At 47.9% G+C, this 16635-nt stretch overlaps 1 protein-coding gene across 1 annotated transcript in view; it reads left to right on the forward strand.

Moving 5' to 3' along the window:
• USP37 (ubiquitin specific peptidase 37) overlaps positions 1-16635 on the forward strand; it is a 221160-nt gene that overhangs the window by 189563 nt on the left and 14962 nt on the right. The window contains exons 18-20 of the mRNA XM_063933910.1: positions 5398-5561; positions 5946-6006; positions 6251-6363. Of these exons, the coding sequence (XP_063789980.1) occupies positions 5398-5561; positions 5946-6006; positions 6251-6363 (338 nt within the window). The remainder of the gene's footprint in view (positions 1-5397; positions 5562-5945; positions 6007-6250; positions 6364-16635) is intronic.

Genomic DNA, 16635 nt, shown 5'->3' on the forward strand with positions numbered 1-16635 from the left:
TGTTATCCCTAACCGAGAGAGCAATATCGAGATAATTGATCTGAGTAGGGTGACCAGAGTGACTAAACTTAAGCCCAAAAGTGTTAGAATTTAGATATGAAAGAAAAGAAGACACACACTAGAATCCCCATCCCAAATAATAAACAGATCATCAATGTATCAACCATAGAGCACCAAATTCGCGCCGAAGGGGCCCCCCCAAATATATTGGTCCTCAAAGAGCCCCATATAGAGATTGGCAAAACTCGGCGCGAATTCAGTGCCCATGGCGGTACCGTGCACTTGAAGATAAAACTGTGAATTAAATAATAAATAGTTGTGTGATAAAATAAAATTCATGAACTCCAACACAAACCCACGCCATCTGGGCGACAGTCCCACAACAGGTTCGAGAAAAAGGCGACAGGCTTCCACTCCTCCTTGATGGGGGATGTTGGTGTAAAGGGACTCGACATTACAAGTCAAGAGTACATAGCGCTCTCGCCACTCAATACCACTCACTAGATGGAGAAAGTGAGTGGTATCCCTGATGCATGACCGGAGCCCGACGACGTGGGGTTGTAGGTAGGAGTCCACGAATGCTGATAGATTAGATGTGAGGGACCCAACACCAGATATAATGGGACGCCCCAGGGGTGCTACCAAAGACTTGTGAATTTTGGGGAGGTGATAATATGTGGGGATAACTGGATAGGGAGTAAAAAGAAAGAGATACTCATCTTTAGTAATTGCTCCCTCGGTTAGGGCTTCCAAAAGAAAAGATTTAAGGACCTGAACATAGGTCGCTGTGGGATTGGAGGGAAGTCTGGAATAGAATTTCTCATTCCCCAATTGTCTGGAGGCTTCTTCTAAATAGTTCTATCTTGTAGCACAACCCCTCCCCCCTTATCCACACTTTTGATGATGATGGTGTGATCATCTTTAAGTGCTTTAAGTGCTCGTCTTTCATTAATATTTAAATTATCACCCTTTTTAACTCCTTTTTTTATTTTCGCATAAGGAGCGAAAATAATTTAATGTTGAAGTATAGAAGGTCTCAATGTAAGAGCTTCTATGTTGTATAGGATAAAACTCTGACTTCTTTTTGAAAACTTTACTAGCACCAACCTCCTCATATGTATTATCTAGAATATCAAAGACCCTCTTGAGTTCTTTCTCACTATCCTGTTCTGAACCATCATTCTCCATCAGTAATGAATTCAAAATCTCTACTCCCCTTTGATCCTCATCATTCAGTATAATAGGTGTGCCCTCAATGTCATGTTTTAAAGATTTATTGATAAAGTACCTCTTACGGCACAAATCCCTAGTATATCTATTAAGAGCCACAAATAACTCAAAAATGTCAGGTTTCACTGATGGTGCAAACTTAAGACCTTTTGCGATAACTGATTTTTTCGTGTTCACTCAATATCCTAGATGATAAATTGAAAATGCCCTTATTCCTTACCCTAGCCTTACATTTTTGGTGTTGTCTTAACTCCTCCTCTACACCCTCTAGTTCTTCTTGACTTGACCTTTTTGGGGGTATTGGGTTGTAGCATCTGGAATCTGTTTTGTGTTTCCAAATGACTCCTCCCCACTCCTAAAAAATCAACAGAAACAATGAAGTACAGAACATCTTTTCATAAAATACAGATGCATGCAGATACTAAAGGGGCAGTTGGTGCAGTCTCTTCTATCCTCCAACGGCGTCATCCCTGTTCCCCAGGCGCAGAGGAGTTGAGTTTATTATACCACCCTCTTCTGGGTTCAGAAGCCGGATGGCTTCTACCAAACTATTTTCAGCTTCTTGAAGTTGAGATTGTATCTTCGAATTCCCAGGTTTCACATGGAGTCCCTCTGATCCATTATCATGGCACTGGAATCGGGGGACTTCATGGCATCTATGGACATTCAGGATGCATACCTACACATTCCCATCTGGCCCAATCAGCGACGCTCCTTTCGCTTTGCCATCCAGGAAGAACACTGCCATGACAGCGCACCTGCATCGCAGGGGAGTGCGGACATTGCCCAATTTGGATGACCTTCTCCTCTTGGTCCAAATTCCGTATGTGTTGCAGGACCACATTCAAAATCTTGGATCAATCTTCTGCAGTCCAACGTCTGGAAGATAAATTGGAGAAAATCCTCACTGATGCATTTGCAGGAAATGCTGCACTTGTGAACGTTCTTGGACTCCTTCAATGGGTCTTCCTTCCACAGGACAAGTTCAGGATCAGGTCCTTTCTGTGTCTTCGCAGAGTCTCCATCCATCTGTATATGAATATCCTGTGGTCAATGGTAGCAACATTCAACATGGTGGAGTACGCTTAGTTTCACTGCCGTCCTTTTCAGCTACAGGTTCTCAACCAGTGGAACGGGTCCTACCTGCACATCAAGATGCAGACCATTGTCCTCTCAGGGTAGGTTCGACACTACCTCACCTGGTGGCTTGAACAATCCAACCTGACCCGGGGCCACGGATTCTAGATCCTAGATTGGGTCCTGATAACCACAGATGCCAGCCTGCGAGGGTGGGGAGCAGTCTGCGACCCTCAGTCATTCCAGGGCCGCTACACAGACCATGAGAGCAAACTCCCCATCAATGTACTGGAGCCCAGAGCAATCTTTCAAGCTTTTTCTGCGGCTCAGCACCTCCTCCGGGGTTTCCCAGTCAAAGTGCAGTCAGACAATGTGACGGATGTCTCTTCAAATGTCAAGGAGGCAGCCGCAGTGGTGGAGGTGACGCGGATCTTCCACTGGGTGGAGTGTCAGCTACCAGCCCTGTCGGCAGTCTTCAGGCCCGGGGAGATGGACTTCCTCAGTCGCAAGGGGGCTTTCACTCCAGCAAGTGGGCTTTACATAAGTGAGCCGTTTCAGATGCTGGTCAGACGGTGATGGCGTCTCAACACAACCACCAACTACTGAGGTACAGCTCTCAGATCACCGAACTTGAGGCCTCTCTAGTGGACGTATTAACAGTTCCGTGGTCGTTCCCTCTGATGAACATCTTCCCTCCAATCCAGATGCTCCTGCAAGTCAACCACAAGTTCAAGTGGGAAGGAGGAACCATGATTCTGGTAGCTCCAGATTGGCCGCGTCGAGGGTGCTACGCAGTTCTTCAGTCTCTCTCAATTGACACGCTGCTCCATCTACCTCTGAGAGAACCTGTTCTCTCAAGGCCCATGCCTTTTATTTGTCTGGACAGTCTGGTTTTGATGGGGACGGGCTATTGAGCCATCTGTCCTGAGCGAGAACAGTTTCTCCAACAGGGTTATTCGGATTATGCTACAATCCAGAATGCCTTCCTTTGCCAGGAATTACTACCAGATTTAGAAGACTGACTTTGCCTAGTGCTGGTCCAGAGGGTTCAACCGTCATGCCTTCCGTCTGTCCATCTTACTAATCTTTCTTCAGATGGGTCTTGATATGGGTCCCCGACTTTCTTTGTTGAAGGTACAGGTCTCTGCCCTTCTAGCATCAGCTGGCTGTCTTGCCGGACATTTGGACTTTCCTGCAGGAAGTGCTGCATGTTCATCCTCCGTTTGTGGCTCTGTGGGACCTTTCTTTGGGGCTCTCCAATCAGAACCTTTTTGAAGCTCTGGACACAGTGGATCTCTGATGGCGTATATGATATACATTCTTTCTGTTGGCCATCTCAGCCCAACGGGTGTCTGATCTCAATGCCTTATCTTGGAGCTCGCCCTCTCTGTGTTTTTATGCAGACAGGGTGATCCTTCGCACTCGTTTGGATTACCTACCCAAGGTGGTTGCCATATATTATTTGAACCAGGAAATAGTTGTCCCAGCTTTTGAAGGAGGCTTCATCTGAGACAAACTTTCTGGATGTTTTATGGACTCTGCATTTGTTAACAGAACTGGGGCGGTTCGCAAGTCTGATTCCTTGTTCGTCCTTTGACTCTCACAAACGGGGCTGGCCAGCTTCAAAACAGACCCTGGCCAGATGGCTCTGCATTCCTGCTTAAATCCTTTTCTTGGAGTCCACAGGGGGCACAGGAGGAAGTATGCTAGTTTTAGCTGGTGAGGGATCGAGCAGGCGCCAAAGGGTTCCAATTATTGTACCCAGCATGCCTTGGTCTCCCTTTCCCCTATACCCTGCCCCCCAAGTTTTGTTAGCAAGCTCGAGGCAGGAGCAGAGAAGGAAGAGAAAGGAAGACCAACATATACACAGAGACAAACGTACAGGAGAACTACTCACTAGTACAGGAAGTTCCCACAAGTCAGGTGTGTTGGGGAGGGCGTCCTGTGCCCCCTATGAACTCCAAGAAAAAGATTTAACCAGGTAATACCATAAATCCCCATTTTTTTATTTTTCTAACATAGATGTTCAGGACAGAACAGGCAGGAATGAAACTGAAAGAACAAATTCCCCCACCCCTGTTTTTTTATAAGTAGCATATTGTCCAGTAATTCCGACTTATCCATGTCCTTAAAGTTTAGTAGTTCTCGCACATCCCACACTAAATCTACACCTTGCCACATAGTGGAATCTTCAAAACTTGAGGTCTCATTGGCCACCTTGCCTTCCTCCTGAGTGGAGGACTCAATCTTATTTGCTAGGATGCGGATGGCATTTCTCCTGTAATGGTTAGCAGTACTACCTCCTAGCACTGAGCTAATTGCTTTGATTCCCACCACGTCCCTAACTATGTGGCGTTCGTGTATCTTCCCAGTTCTTGCTTGATTTACTCCGGGTACTCTAATTTCCTCCCACAATACAAAAATATACAGGTAGGTTAATTGGCTTCCATCAAAAATTTAATCCTAATGTGTGCGTGTACATGTGTTTAGGGCCGACCTAGATGGGCCAAGTGGTTCTTATCTGCAGTCAAATTCTAATCCAGTCTGGGTCCTAGTTGAAAAAGGGGGAAACCTTAATAAGGACCACAATATTTATGCCTGATCCGACTTGTTTGGCAGAGTCTGTACATAACCTCAAGATACCAGATGAATAATTGTTCATTAAATCTTCATCTACAGAAGAGGTGGATGTCAGTACTGCAACAAACCACCATCCTCATGGAGGAAGCAAGCCATTAGAGTATATTAAAAGTATAACCAAACACGCTGCCAGACGCATGTGTCCTCAAAAATAAAACCAGATTCCCTAAAAGACTGGAATCGTAGAAAGAAAGACTGTAGCTTAAGTGCCAAACTCCAGACTCTCACTGTTTTGTATACATATGTCATTAATATTCCCACATACTGGGTACCATGTTCAATATGGGTAAAACGGAGCGCCCACATTTCTTCTGTTTTGATATCTGCATTTGTCCACTTAGGACTTTGCGGACCCAGTGGAGCCTTGCTTACTGATGTCTGCACAGACATGCCAATCACTTGTTTGTTTGGCTTGTCCCATGGTAATACACTCGTAATTTGCTGTTCCAGGTGCTGCTCAGTATAGTGACCAGGCCAAGGACTTTGATGAGAATAAAGAGAACAAGACTCCAGAAAGCTCACAGAATGAGGCTGACTGGATGCAGTATGACCTGGAAAGAGAGCGTGAGGAACAAGAGCTACAGCAGGCTTTGGCTCAGTCTCTCCAGGAGCAGGTGAGAACAACTGAGATCTGGTCATTTGGACAAAATTGCTGAAGGGCAAAGTTCTCAGCCAGGTTGCAAACACACACTCAGGCCAAAGTTCCTGTTCTTGGTGGTTTAGGAGTTTAGTCCAAACTGAATCGCAGACGAGCCAGTCTATACTCTGTGGTTTCTTATGCTAATGGACCAGCTTGGTTGAAAATTACTCGTTCTTTGTCAGACTTACAGTACAAGTAGGAGGCTCTCTCTGCATGATACTGTTTATGGTTACTTCATAAACATCAGCTTTTCTGTTTCACAAACAGGATATTTTTTTTTTTTTTTTTTTTTTTTTACATGTACCTAATTTTGTAAGCAAATTTAAATGAAAAAACACCTTGTTCATTTCTGTTATAGGAAGCTCGAGAATTGAAGGAAGATGATGACTTAAAGAGAGCAACAGAGTTGAGTTTACAAGGTGACATAAGTTTTGTGTATATCCTTCAATCCAAGTATGCAGGTCTTAATGTATATAGGGAAATATGACATAATTATGCATAAAAAGTTTATATAAAGTGTTAATATAAGTGTTAGCGTGTGACATGGTAAGAAAATGTACAAAGAATATGAAGTTTCATATACCGATGTGACTAAAGCTTAAAGTAATTTTACTAGTCTCTGTAAAAGAGAATGTAACTTAAGAGTGTTATGGATTGTTACAGAGTTTAACAGCTCTTTCCTGGATGAGATGTCCGATGAGGATTCTGGAAATGAGGAAGTTCTGGATATGGAATATACGGAGGAAGAAACAGAGGAACTGAAGAAAAATGCAGAGGTAATGAGATCACAAACATCTAGATTTCTATCTGACCATCAGTTTGGTTTTTTTTGTTATAATACATGAGATAAAACTCCCACTCATGCAAATTATCTGATGTTTCCATAAACTCAGGTAATTGGTCTCTATATGTTGGTAAGTATATCCACTACCAAATCTGAGCACCAACTATCACATCTATATGGCATTCTGAAAGGTTTCTCATGCCAGACGGCAATAACATGCTCATCCGTGGCCATACACTGTGCATTATCGGCCAATAATCAGCTTATTATCTTTACTCATTCCTCAGAGAAGTTACAGATGTCACAAATTGAGGACATGGGGCGACATTTGAATCAATTTAAAAATAAGAATGGAAAGGTGATAGGTTCCTCCTATCATGTGCCACTGGATATTCTCTCTCCCACCCCCACCCATCCTCCCCAAATAAACTGCAGCTTGTCTGAACTGCTCATACAGGAAGAGCAGTCAGTGCCATTAGCATTTTACATTTACTCATTCCTATATACTTTTTTTATTTACATACCATAATACCAAATACTGAAGTGGTAACATCATTAAAGATTACTTCTCATACTTCTATGTTCTTGTCATTCCCTCTCCTTCCTCTGTCATGTGTCCCAAGAGCGCTGTACTTTTGTCAATGAACATTCCCAACTTCTAAGATCCAAAACCAGCTCCTGCTCTGAGTCAGGGCAACAGCATACCTGCACCGTGGAAGTAAGCGGGGGGGACGGTTACCGGTCTCTTCAAGCGTCAGAGCCGCTTCCCCGCTGCAGGACCACCATCCTGAGAGGTTGTACAGTGAGGCACTGCGCCCTAGCGGTCACATTCGCAGCACTCCGCACACCCCTAACATTTCCTGAAGGTGAAAAGAGTGGTGAGTACAAGTCGGGGGCCCCGCTAGGGGGGGTCCCCCGGTTCTTGGTACGGCACAAACGCAGGGGCAGTATACGGGTCCCTCCCGGGGGGGGGGGGGGGAGGAGAGACCTGCTATTGCCCCCCTGTGTACACTGGCAGCGGTAGTGAAAATTGACACGTCTGTGATGTTTTTACACTTACATGGAGACTTTGCCAGTATAAATATCTATGAAGCTCCGGCACCATTACAGTGGGCGGTACCAGCGGCGTTTTGGCGCCTTCCTCTGCTTTCAGCTGCAGCAGCAGGCACACACAGCTCCTCCAGACACTCAGGATATGCAGGAAAACTGGTACAGGGGTGTAGCAAAGGGGGAGAGCTGCTACTGTACACAATCTGTGTCCTGAAAAGGACAAAAACTCTGGTTAAACCGTGATAAAACAGCTTGCAGTCTCACTGGGGCTGTATAGCTTGGGCGTGCTGTTCCCTTCTCTCTGTTTCCCACTCACATACAGTAAGAGCAGGCTTGCTATTATATTACTTGTATGTGTGTATAAGTGTTTACTGTAAATGTGGTAAAACACCAATTATGCAGTGTGTCACACCAGATTCTCTCCCTCTACATCTGGTTCCATGTCATGTGAACAATGCAGCCAGTCCTCACAACTCAGTGAGGGGCTGGGAGGGAGGGTCAAGAGCCTTCCTGGCTAGGTGCCATAAAATCCATGTCAGCTATGTCCTCTCGTCTCACTGCTAATACTCAAGACTCAACAACTGCAGCAGGTTGTTGCAGACCTAGCTGCAAGGGCAGATGTTGAACAGCCTCCCCTCTCTAGATCAGGACCACTAAAACGTGGGTTACCTGCTTTACTCTCAGAATCTAATAAGGAGATACAGGAGGAGGGGGAAGAGCTGGATCTTGTTGGGGATTTCCCTTCTGCACAAGGTATTGAGCCCCTCATTCTGGCTATATGGGATGTGTTAAAACTCCCTTTAGAGGACCCTGCAGCACAGCAGTCATTTTTCTTAACAGAACAAACTCTATCAATTTCCCTGATTCTGCAGATCCTGATGACCTGTTTAAATTAGCATGGAAAAATCCAGATAAATACCAAGTGACAAAACGGTTTTTGCGCACTTTCCCATTTGCTCTTGAAGGCAGGAAACTCTGGGAAGAACCCCCGGCTGTAGACGTATCGGTCTCTCGCCTGTCTAAAAAGGCAGTACTGCCAGCTCCGGGCTCCTTTACCATAAAGGACCCTGGGGATAGAAAAATAGAGACTACACTGAAGTCTATCTACACAGCGGCTGGTATATCACAAAGACTGGTCATAGCAGGTTGCTGGATGACTCATGCCATTCATATGTGGACTCAGGGGAATATGTCCCTGGTCACTACGGTGACTCTCCTATAACACATTCAAAACACTGCACGCGTCCTGTGTGTTTGTCTCTCTCTAGGAGATAGGCAATATTAATGCTAGGACCACTGCTATGGCAGTGTCGGCGCACAGAGCTTTGTGGTTGCGTCAGTGGATAGCTGACGCAGAGTCCAAGTGCAGTGTAGAGTCTCTTCCTTTTTCAGAGGATTGTCTCCGGGTTGAATTGGATACGTGGATTTCTCTAACGTCCTAGAGGATGCTGGGGACTCCGTAAGGACCATGGGGAATAGACAGGCTCCGCAGGAGATAGGGCACTTTAAGAAAGCTTTGGATTCTGTGTGTGCACTGGCTCCTCCCTCTATGTCCCTCCTCCAGACCTCAGTTTTACACTGTGCCCAGAGGAAGATGGGCGCACTGCAGGGAGCTCTCCTGAGTTCTTTGCATTAGAAAGCATTTTTGTTTGGATTTTTCTATTTTTACAGGGAGCACTGCTGACAACAGGCTCCCTGCATCGAGGGACTGGGGAGAGAGGAGCAGACCTACTTAAATGATAGGATCTGCTTCCTCGGCTACTGGACACCATTAGCTCCAGAGGGGGTGAACACAGGTTCGTCCTGGGCGTCCACCCCCGAGCCACGCCGCTGTTTTCCTCACAGCCAGAAGAACAGAAGCAAGAAGACGTCTCAGGCGGCAGAAGCCTTCAGCGGCTTCACTGAGGTAACGCACAGCACCGCAGCTGTGCGTCATTGCTCCACACACCTCAAACACTCCGGTCACTGTATTGGGTGTAGGGCGCAGGGGGGGCGTCCTGGGCAGCAATAATAACACCTCAAAACATGGCAAAAAGATATATACATGTACAGCTGGGCACTGTACATGTATATAAAAGAGCCCCCGCCATTTTTACACAAATTTGAGCGGGACCAAAGCCCGCTGCCGAGGGGGCGGGGCTTCTCCCTCAGCACTCACCAGCGCCATTTTTCTCTCCACAGAACGCTGAGAGGAAGCTCCCCGGACTCTCCCCTGCTTACACACGGTGAAGGGGTGTTTAAAAGAGAGGGGGGGGGGGGGGGGGGGCACAAAATTGGCGAATAAGATATTATACAGCGCTGCTGGGGAAAAACATTTTGTGTTGGTCTCCAGGGTCATTGCGCTGGGGTGTGTGCTGGCATACTCTCTCTGTCTCTCCAAAGGGCCTTAAAGGGGATACTGTCTTCAGAAAAGAGTTTCCCTGTGTGTATGAGGTGTCGGTACGTGTGTGTCGACATGTTTGACGAGGAAGGCTCGCTTAATGTGGAGGGGGAGTGTTTGAATGTCAGGTCGCCGTCGGCAACGCCAACACCGGACTGGGTGGATATGCTGAATGTCTTAAATGCAAATGTGAATCTCCTGCATAAAAGGTTAGACAAGGCTGAGGCTAGGGATCAGTCAGGTAGCCAGACCGTGCCTGTCCCTGTGGCACCAGGACCTTCAGGGTCTCAAAAGCGCCCATATCCCAGGTCGCTGACACAGATACCGACATAGATACTGACTCTAGTGTCGACTATGAGGATGCAAAATTACAGCCGAAGGTGGCAAAGGGTATTCGATACATGATTATTGCCATAAAAGAGGTTTTGCATATCACTGAGGAACCCCCTGTCCCTGACACGAGGGTTCACATGTATAAAGGGAAAAGGCCTGAGGTCACGTTTCCGTCCTCATTTGAGCTAAGCGAATTGTGCGAAAAGGCTTGGGAGTCTCCGGATAGGAGACTACATGTTCCCAAAAGGATTCTTATGGCGTATCCTTTTCCACAGAAGGATAGGATACGATGGGACTCTTCGCCTAAAGTAGACAGGGCACTGACACGCTTATCCAAGAAGGTGGCACTGCCTTCTCCGGATACTGCTTCCCTCAAGGATCCTGCTGATCGCAAGCAGGAAATTACCATGAAGCACATTTACACACATTCAGGAACTATCGTTAGACCGGCCATGGCGTCGGCCTGGGTTTGAAGTGCTGTCGTGGCATGGGCAGACTCCTTATCTACGGATATTGACACCTTAGATAGGGATACCATTCTAATGACCATTGAGCATATCAGAGATGCTGCCTTGTATATGAGGGAGGCTCAGAGAGACATTTGTTTACTAAGCTCCAGAATAAACGCTATGTCTATTTCTCTGACGTCCTAAGTGGATGCTGGGACTCCGTAAGGACCATGGGGAATAGCGGCTCCGCTGGAGACTGGGCACAACTAAAAGAAAGCTTTTGGTCTAACTGGTGTGCACTGGCTCCTCCCTCTATGACCCTCCTCCAGACTTCAGTTAGAATCTTGTGCCCGGCTGAGCTGGATGCACACTAGGGGCTCTCCTGAGCTCCTAGAAAAGAAAGTATATTTTAGGTTTTTTATTTTCAGTGAGATCTGCTGGCAACAGCCTCACTGCTACGAGGGACTAAGGGGAGAAGAAGCGAACCTACCTGCTTGCAGCTAGCTTGGGCTTCTTAGGCTACTGGACACCATTAGCTCCAGAGGGATTGAACACAGGGCCCGACCTCGATCGTCCGGTCCCGGAGCCGCGCCGCCGTCCCCCTTACAGAGCCAGAAGCATGAAGATGGTCCTGAAAATCGGCGGCAGAAGACTTCGGTCTTCAACAAGGTAGCACACAGCACTGCAGCTGTGCGCCATTGCTCCTCATGCACACCTCACACTCCGGTCACTGATGGGTGCAGGGCGCTGGGGGGGGGGGGGCGCGCCCTGAGCAGCAATATTAAGACCTTGGCTGGCAAATAATCACAATATATAGTCCCATAGGCTATATATGTGAAAAATACCCCTGCCAGAATCCATAAAAAAGCGGGAGAAAAGTCAGCCTAAAAAGGGGCGGGACTATCTCCCTCAGCACACTGGCGCCATTTTTCCCTCACCGCTCCGCTGGAAGGATCGCTCCCAGGCTCTCCCCTGCAGTTTTCAAGCTACAAAGGGTAAAAAAGAGAGTGGGGGGCGCAGATATATATATATATATTAGCAGCTATAAGGGAAAATCACTCAGTTATAGTGTTCATCCCTGTGTTATATAGCGCTCTGGTGTGTGCTGGCATACTCTCTCTCTGTCTCCCCAAAGGGCTTTGTGGGGTCCTGTCCTCTGTCAGAGCATTCCCTGTGTGTGTGCGGTGTCGGTACGGCTGTGTCGACATGTTTGATGAGGAGGCTTATGTGGAGGCGGAGCAGATGCCGATAAATGTGATGTCACCCCCTGCGGGGCCGACACCTGAGTGGATGGTTATGTGGAAGGAATTACGTGACATTGTCGACTCCTTACATAAAAGGTTTGACGACATACCAAATATGGGACAGCCGGCTTCTCAGCCTGTGCCTGCCCAGGCGTCTCAAAAGCCATCAGGGGCTCTAAAACGCCCGCTACCTCAGATGGCAGACACAGATGTCGACACGGATACTGACTCCAGTGTCGACGACGATGAGACTAATGTAACTTCCAATAGGGCCACACGTTACATGATTGAGGCAATGAAAAATGTGTTGCACATTTCTGATGTTACCCCAGGTACCACAAAAAAGGGTATTATGTTTGGAGAGAAACTACCAGTAGTTTCTCTAACGTCCTAGTGGATGCTGGGGACTCCGAAAGGACCATGGGGAATAGCGGCTCCGCAGGAGACTGGGCACAAAGTAAAAGCTTTAGGACTAGCTGGTGTGCACTGGCTCCTCCCCCTATGACCCTCCTCCAAGCCTCAGTTAGATCTTTGTGCCCGGCCGAGAAGGGTGCAATCTAGGTGGCTCTCCTGAGCTGCTTAGAAGTAAAAGTATACTTAGGTTTTTTTATTTTCAGTGAGTCCTGCTGGCAACAGGCTCACTGCAGCGTGGGACTAAGGGGAGAAGAAGCGAACTCACCTGCGTGCAGAGTGGATTGGGCTTCTTGGCTACTGGACATTAGCTCCAGAGGGACGATCACAGGCCCAGCCATGGATGGGTCCCGGAGCCGCGCCGCCGGCCCCCTTGCAGATGCTGAAGCAAGAAGAGGTCCATAAATCGGCAGCAGAAGACTTTCCTGTCTTCATAAGGTAGCGCACAGCACTGCAGCTGTGCGCCATTGCTCTCAGCACACTTCACACTTCGGTCACTGAGGGTGCAGGGCGCTGGGGGGGGCGCCCTGGGAAGCAATGAATTTACCTTATTTGGCAAAAAATACATCACATATAGCTCCTGGGCTATATGGATGTATTTAACCCCTGCCAGTTTTCCAGAAAAAAGCGGGAGAAGAGCCCGCCGTGAAGGGGGCGGGGCCTATCTCCTCAGCACACAGCGCCATTTTTCCCACACAGCTCCGCTGGTAGGAAGGCTCCCAGAATCTCCCCTGCATCCTGCACTACAGAAACAGGGTAAAAAAGAGAGGGGGGCACTTATTTGGCGAAATAACAGATATAAGCAGCTATAAGGGATAGACACTTATTGTAAGGTTGTCCCTATACATATATAGCGCTCTGGTGTGTGCTGGCAAACTCTCCCTCTGTCTCCCCAAGGGGCTAAGTGGGGTCCTGTCCTCTATCAGAGCATTCCCTGTGTGTGTGCTGGGTGTCGGTACGTGTGTGTCGACATGTATGAGGAGGAAAATTATGTGGAGGCGGAGCAATTGCCTATAATGGTGATGTCACCCCCTAGGGAGTCGACACCTGAATGGATGGCTGTAATTAAGGAATTACGTGACAGTGTCGGCACGTTACAGAAAACTGTTGACGACATGAGACAGCCGGCAGCTCAGTTAGTGCCTGTCCAGGCGTCTCAAACACCGTCAGGGGCTATAAAACGCCCGTTACCTCAGTGGGTCGACACGGACCCAGACACTGACTCCAGTGTCGACGGTGAAGAAACAAACGTATTTTCCAGTAGGGCCACACGTTACATGATCACGGCAATGAAGGAGGTTTTGCACATCTCTGATACTGCAAGTACCACGAAAAGGGGTATTATGTGGGGTGTGAAAAAACTACCCGTAGTTTTTCCTGAATCGGATGAATTGAATGAAGTGTGTGATGAAGCGTGGGTTACCCCCGACAAAAAACACCCCCTAGGGTAGATAAGGCGCTCACACGCTTATCAAAACAAGTGGCGTTACCGTCTCCAGAAACGGCCGCCCTTAAGGAGCCAGCAGATAGGAGGCTGGAAAATATCCTTAAAAGTATATACACACATACTGGTGTTATACTGCGACCAGCAATCGCCTCAGCCTGGATGTGCAGTGCTGGGGTGGCTTGGTCGGATTACCTGACTGAAAATATTGATACCCTGGACAGGGACAATATATTATTGACTATAGAGCATTTAAAGGGTGCATTCCTATATATGCGAGATGCACAGAGAGACATTTGCACTCTGGCATCAAGAGTAAGTACGATGTCCATTTCTGCCAGAAGAGGATTATGGACGCGACAGTGGTCAGGGGATGCGGATTCCAAACGGCATATGGAAGTATTGCTGTATAAAGGGGAGGAGTTATTTGGGGGCGGTCTATCGGACCTGGTGGCCACGGCAACGGCTGGGAAATCCACCTTTTTACCCCAAGTCACCTCGCAGCAGAAAAAGATACCGTCTTTTCAGGCTCAGTCCTTTCGTCCCCATAAGGGCAAGCGGGCAAAAGGCCACTCATATCTGCCCCGGGGCAGAGGAAGGGGAAAAAGACTGCAACAGACAGCTTCTTCCCACGAACAGAAGCCCTCACCCGCTTCTGCCAAGTCCTCAGCATGACGCTGGGGCCTTACAAGCGAACTCAGGCACGGTGGGGGCCCGTCTCAAGATTTTCAGCGCGCAGTGGGCTCACTCGCAAGTGGACCCCTGGATCCTGCAGGTAGTATCTCAGGGGTACAAATTGGAATTCGAGACGTCTCCCCCTCGCCGGTTCCTGAAGTCTGCTTTACCAACGTCTACCCCCGACAGGGAGGCGGTATTGGAAGCCATTCACAAGCTGTATTCCCAGCAAGTGATAATCAAGGTACCCCTCCTACAACAGGGAAAGGGGTATTACTCCACGCTGTTTGTGGTACCGAAGCCGGACAGCTCGGTGAGACCCATTTTAAATCTGAAAGCCTTGAACACTTACATAAAAAGGTTCAAGTTCAAGATGGAGTCACTCAGAGCAGTGATAGCGAACCTGGAAGAAGGGGACTACATGGTGTCTCTGGACATCAAGGATGCTTACCTCCATGTCCCAATTTGCCCTTCTCACCAAGGGTACCTCAGGTTTGTGGTACAGAACTGTCACTATCCGTTTCAGACGCTGCCGTTTGGATTGTCCACGGCACCCCGGGTCTTTACCAAGGTAATGGCCGAAATGATGATTCTTCTTCGAAGAAAAGGCGTCTTAATTATCCCTTACTTGGACGATCTCCTGATAAGGGCAAGGTCCAGAGAACAGTTAGAGGTCGGAGTAGCACTATCTCAAATAGTACTACGACAGCACGGATGGATTCTAAATATTCCAAAATCGCAGCTGAATCCGACGACACGTCTGCTGTTCCTAGGGATGATTCTGGACACAGTACAGAAAAAGGTGTTTCTCCCGGAAGAGAAAGCCAGGGAGTTATCCGACCTAGTCAGGAAACTCCTAAGACCAGGCCAGGTGTCAGTGCATCAGTGCACAAGGGTCCTGGGAAAGATGGTGGCTTCTTACGAAGCGATTCCATTCGGCAGATTCCACGCAAGAACTTTTCAGTTGGATCTGCTAGACAAATGGTCCGGATCGCATCTTCAAATGCATCAGCGGATAACCCTGTCTCCAAGGACAAGGGTGTCTCTCCTGTGGTGGTTACAGAGTGCTCATCTCCTAGAGGGCCGCAGATTCGGCATTCAGGATTGGGTCCTGGTGACCACGGATGCCAGCCTGAGAGGCTGGGGAGCAGTCACACAGGGAAAAAATTTCCAGGGCTTGTGGTCAAGCATGGAAACGTCACTTCACATAAATATCCTGGAACTAAGGGCCATTTACAATGCCCTAAGTCAGGCAAGGCCTCTGCTTCAGGGTCAGCCAGTATTGATCCAGTCGGACAACATCACGGCAGTCGCCCACGTAAACAGACAGGGTGGCACAAGAAGCAGGAGGGCAATGACGGAAGTGGCAAGGATTCTTCGCTGGGCGGAAAATCATGTGATGGCACTGTCAGCAGTGTTCATTCCGGGAGTGGACAACTGGGAAGCAGACTTCCTCAGCAGACACGATCTTCACCCGGGGGAGTGGGGACTTCACCCAGAAGTCTTCCACATGATTGTAAACCGTTGGGAAAAACCAAAGGTGGACATGATGGCGTCTCACCTCAACAAAAAACTGGACAGATATTGCTCCAGGTCAAGGGACCCTCAGGCAATAGCTGTGGACGCTCTGGTAACACCGTGGGTGTACCGGTCAGTGTATGTGTTCCCTCCTCTTCCTCTCATACCAAAAGTACTGAGAATCATAAGAAGGAGAGGAGTAAAGACTATACTCGTGGCTCCGGATTGGCCAAGAAGGACTTGGTACCCGGAAATTCAAGAGATGCTCACGGAAGACCCGTGGCCTCTACCTCTAAGACAGGACCTGCTCCAGCAGGGACCATGTCTGTTCCAAGACTTACCGCGGCTGCGTTTGACGGCATGGCGGTTGAACGCCGGATCCTGAAGGAAAAAGGCATTCCGAATGAAGTCATCCCTACCCTGATCAAAGCCAGGAAGGATGTAACCGTACAACATTATCACCGTATTTGGCGTAAATATGTTGCGTGGTGCGATGCCAGGAAGGCCCCTACGGAGGAATTTCAACTGGGTCGATTCCTACATTTCCTGCAAACAGGACTGTCTATGGGCCTCAAATTAGGGTCCATTAAGGTTCAAATTTCGGCCCTGTCGATATTTTTCCAAAAAGAACTAGCTTCTGTTCCTGAAGTTCAGACGTTTGTCAAGGGAGTACTGCATATACAGCTTCCTTTTGTGCCTCCAGTGGCACCTTGGGATCTCAATGTAGTGTTGGGATTCCTAAAATCACATTGGTTTGAAC

This window comes from Pseudophryne corroboree, chromosome 7, assembly GCF_028390025.1.
Source record: "Pseudophryne corroboree isolate aPseCor3 chromosome 7, aPseCor3.hap2, whole genome shotgun sequence".
NCBI classification, from domain to species: Eukaryota; Metazoa; Chordata; class Amphibia; order Anura; family Myobatrachidae; genus Pseudophryne; species Pseudophryne corroboree.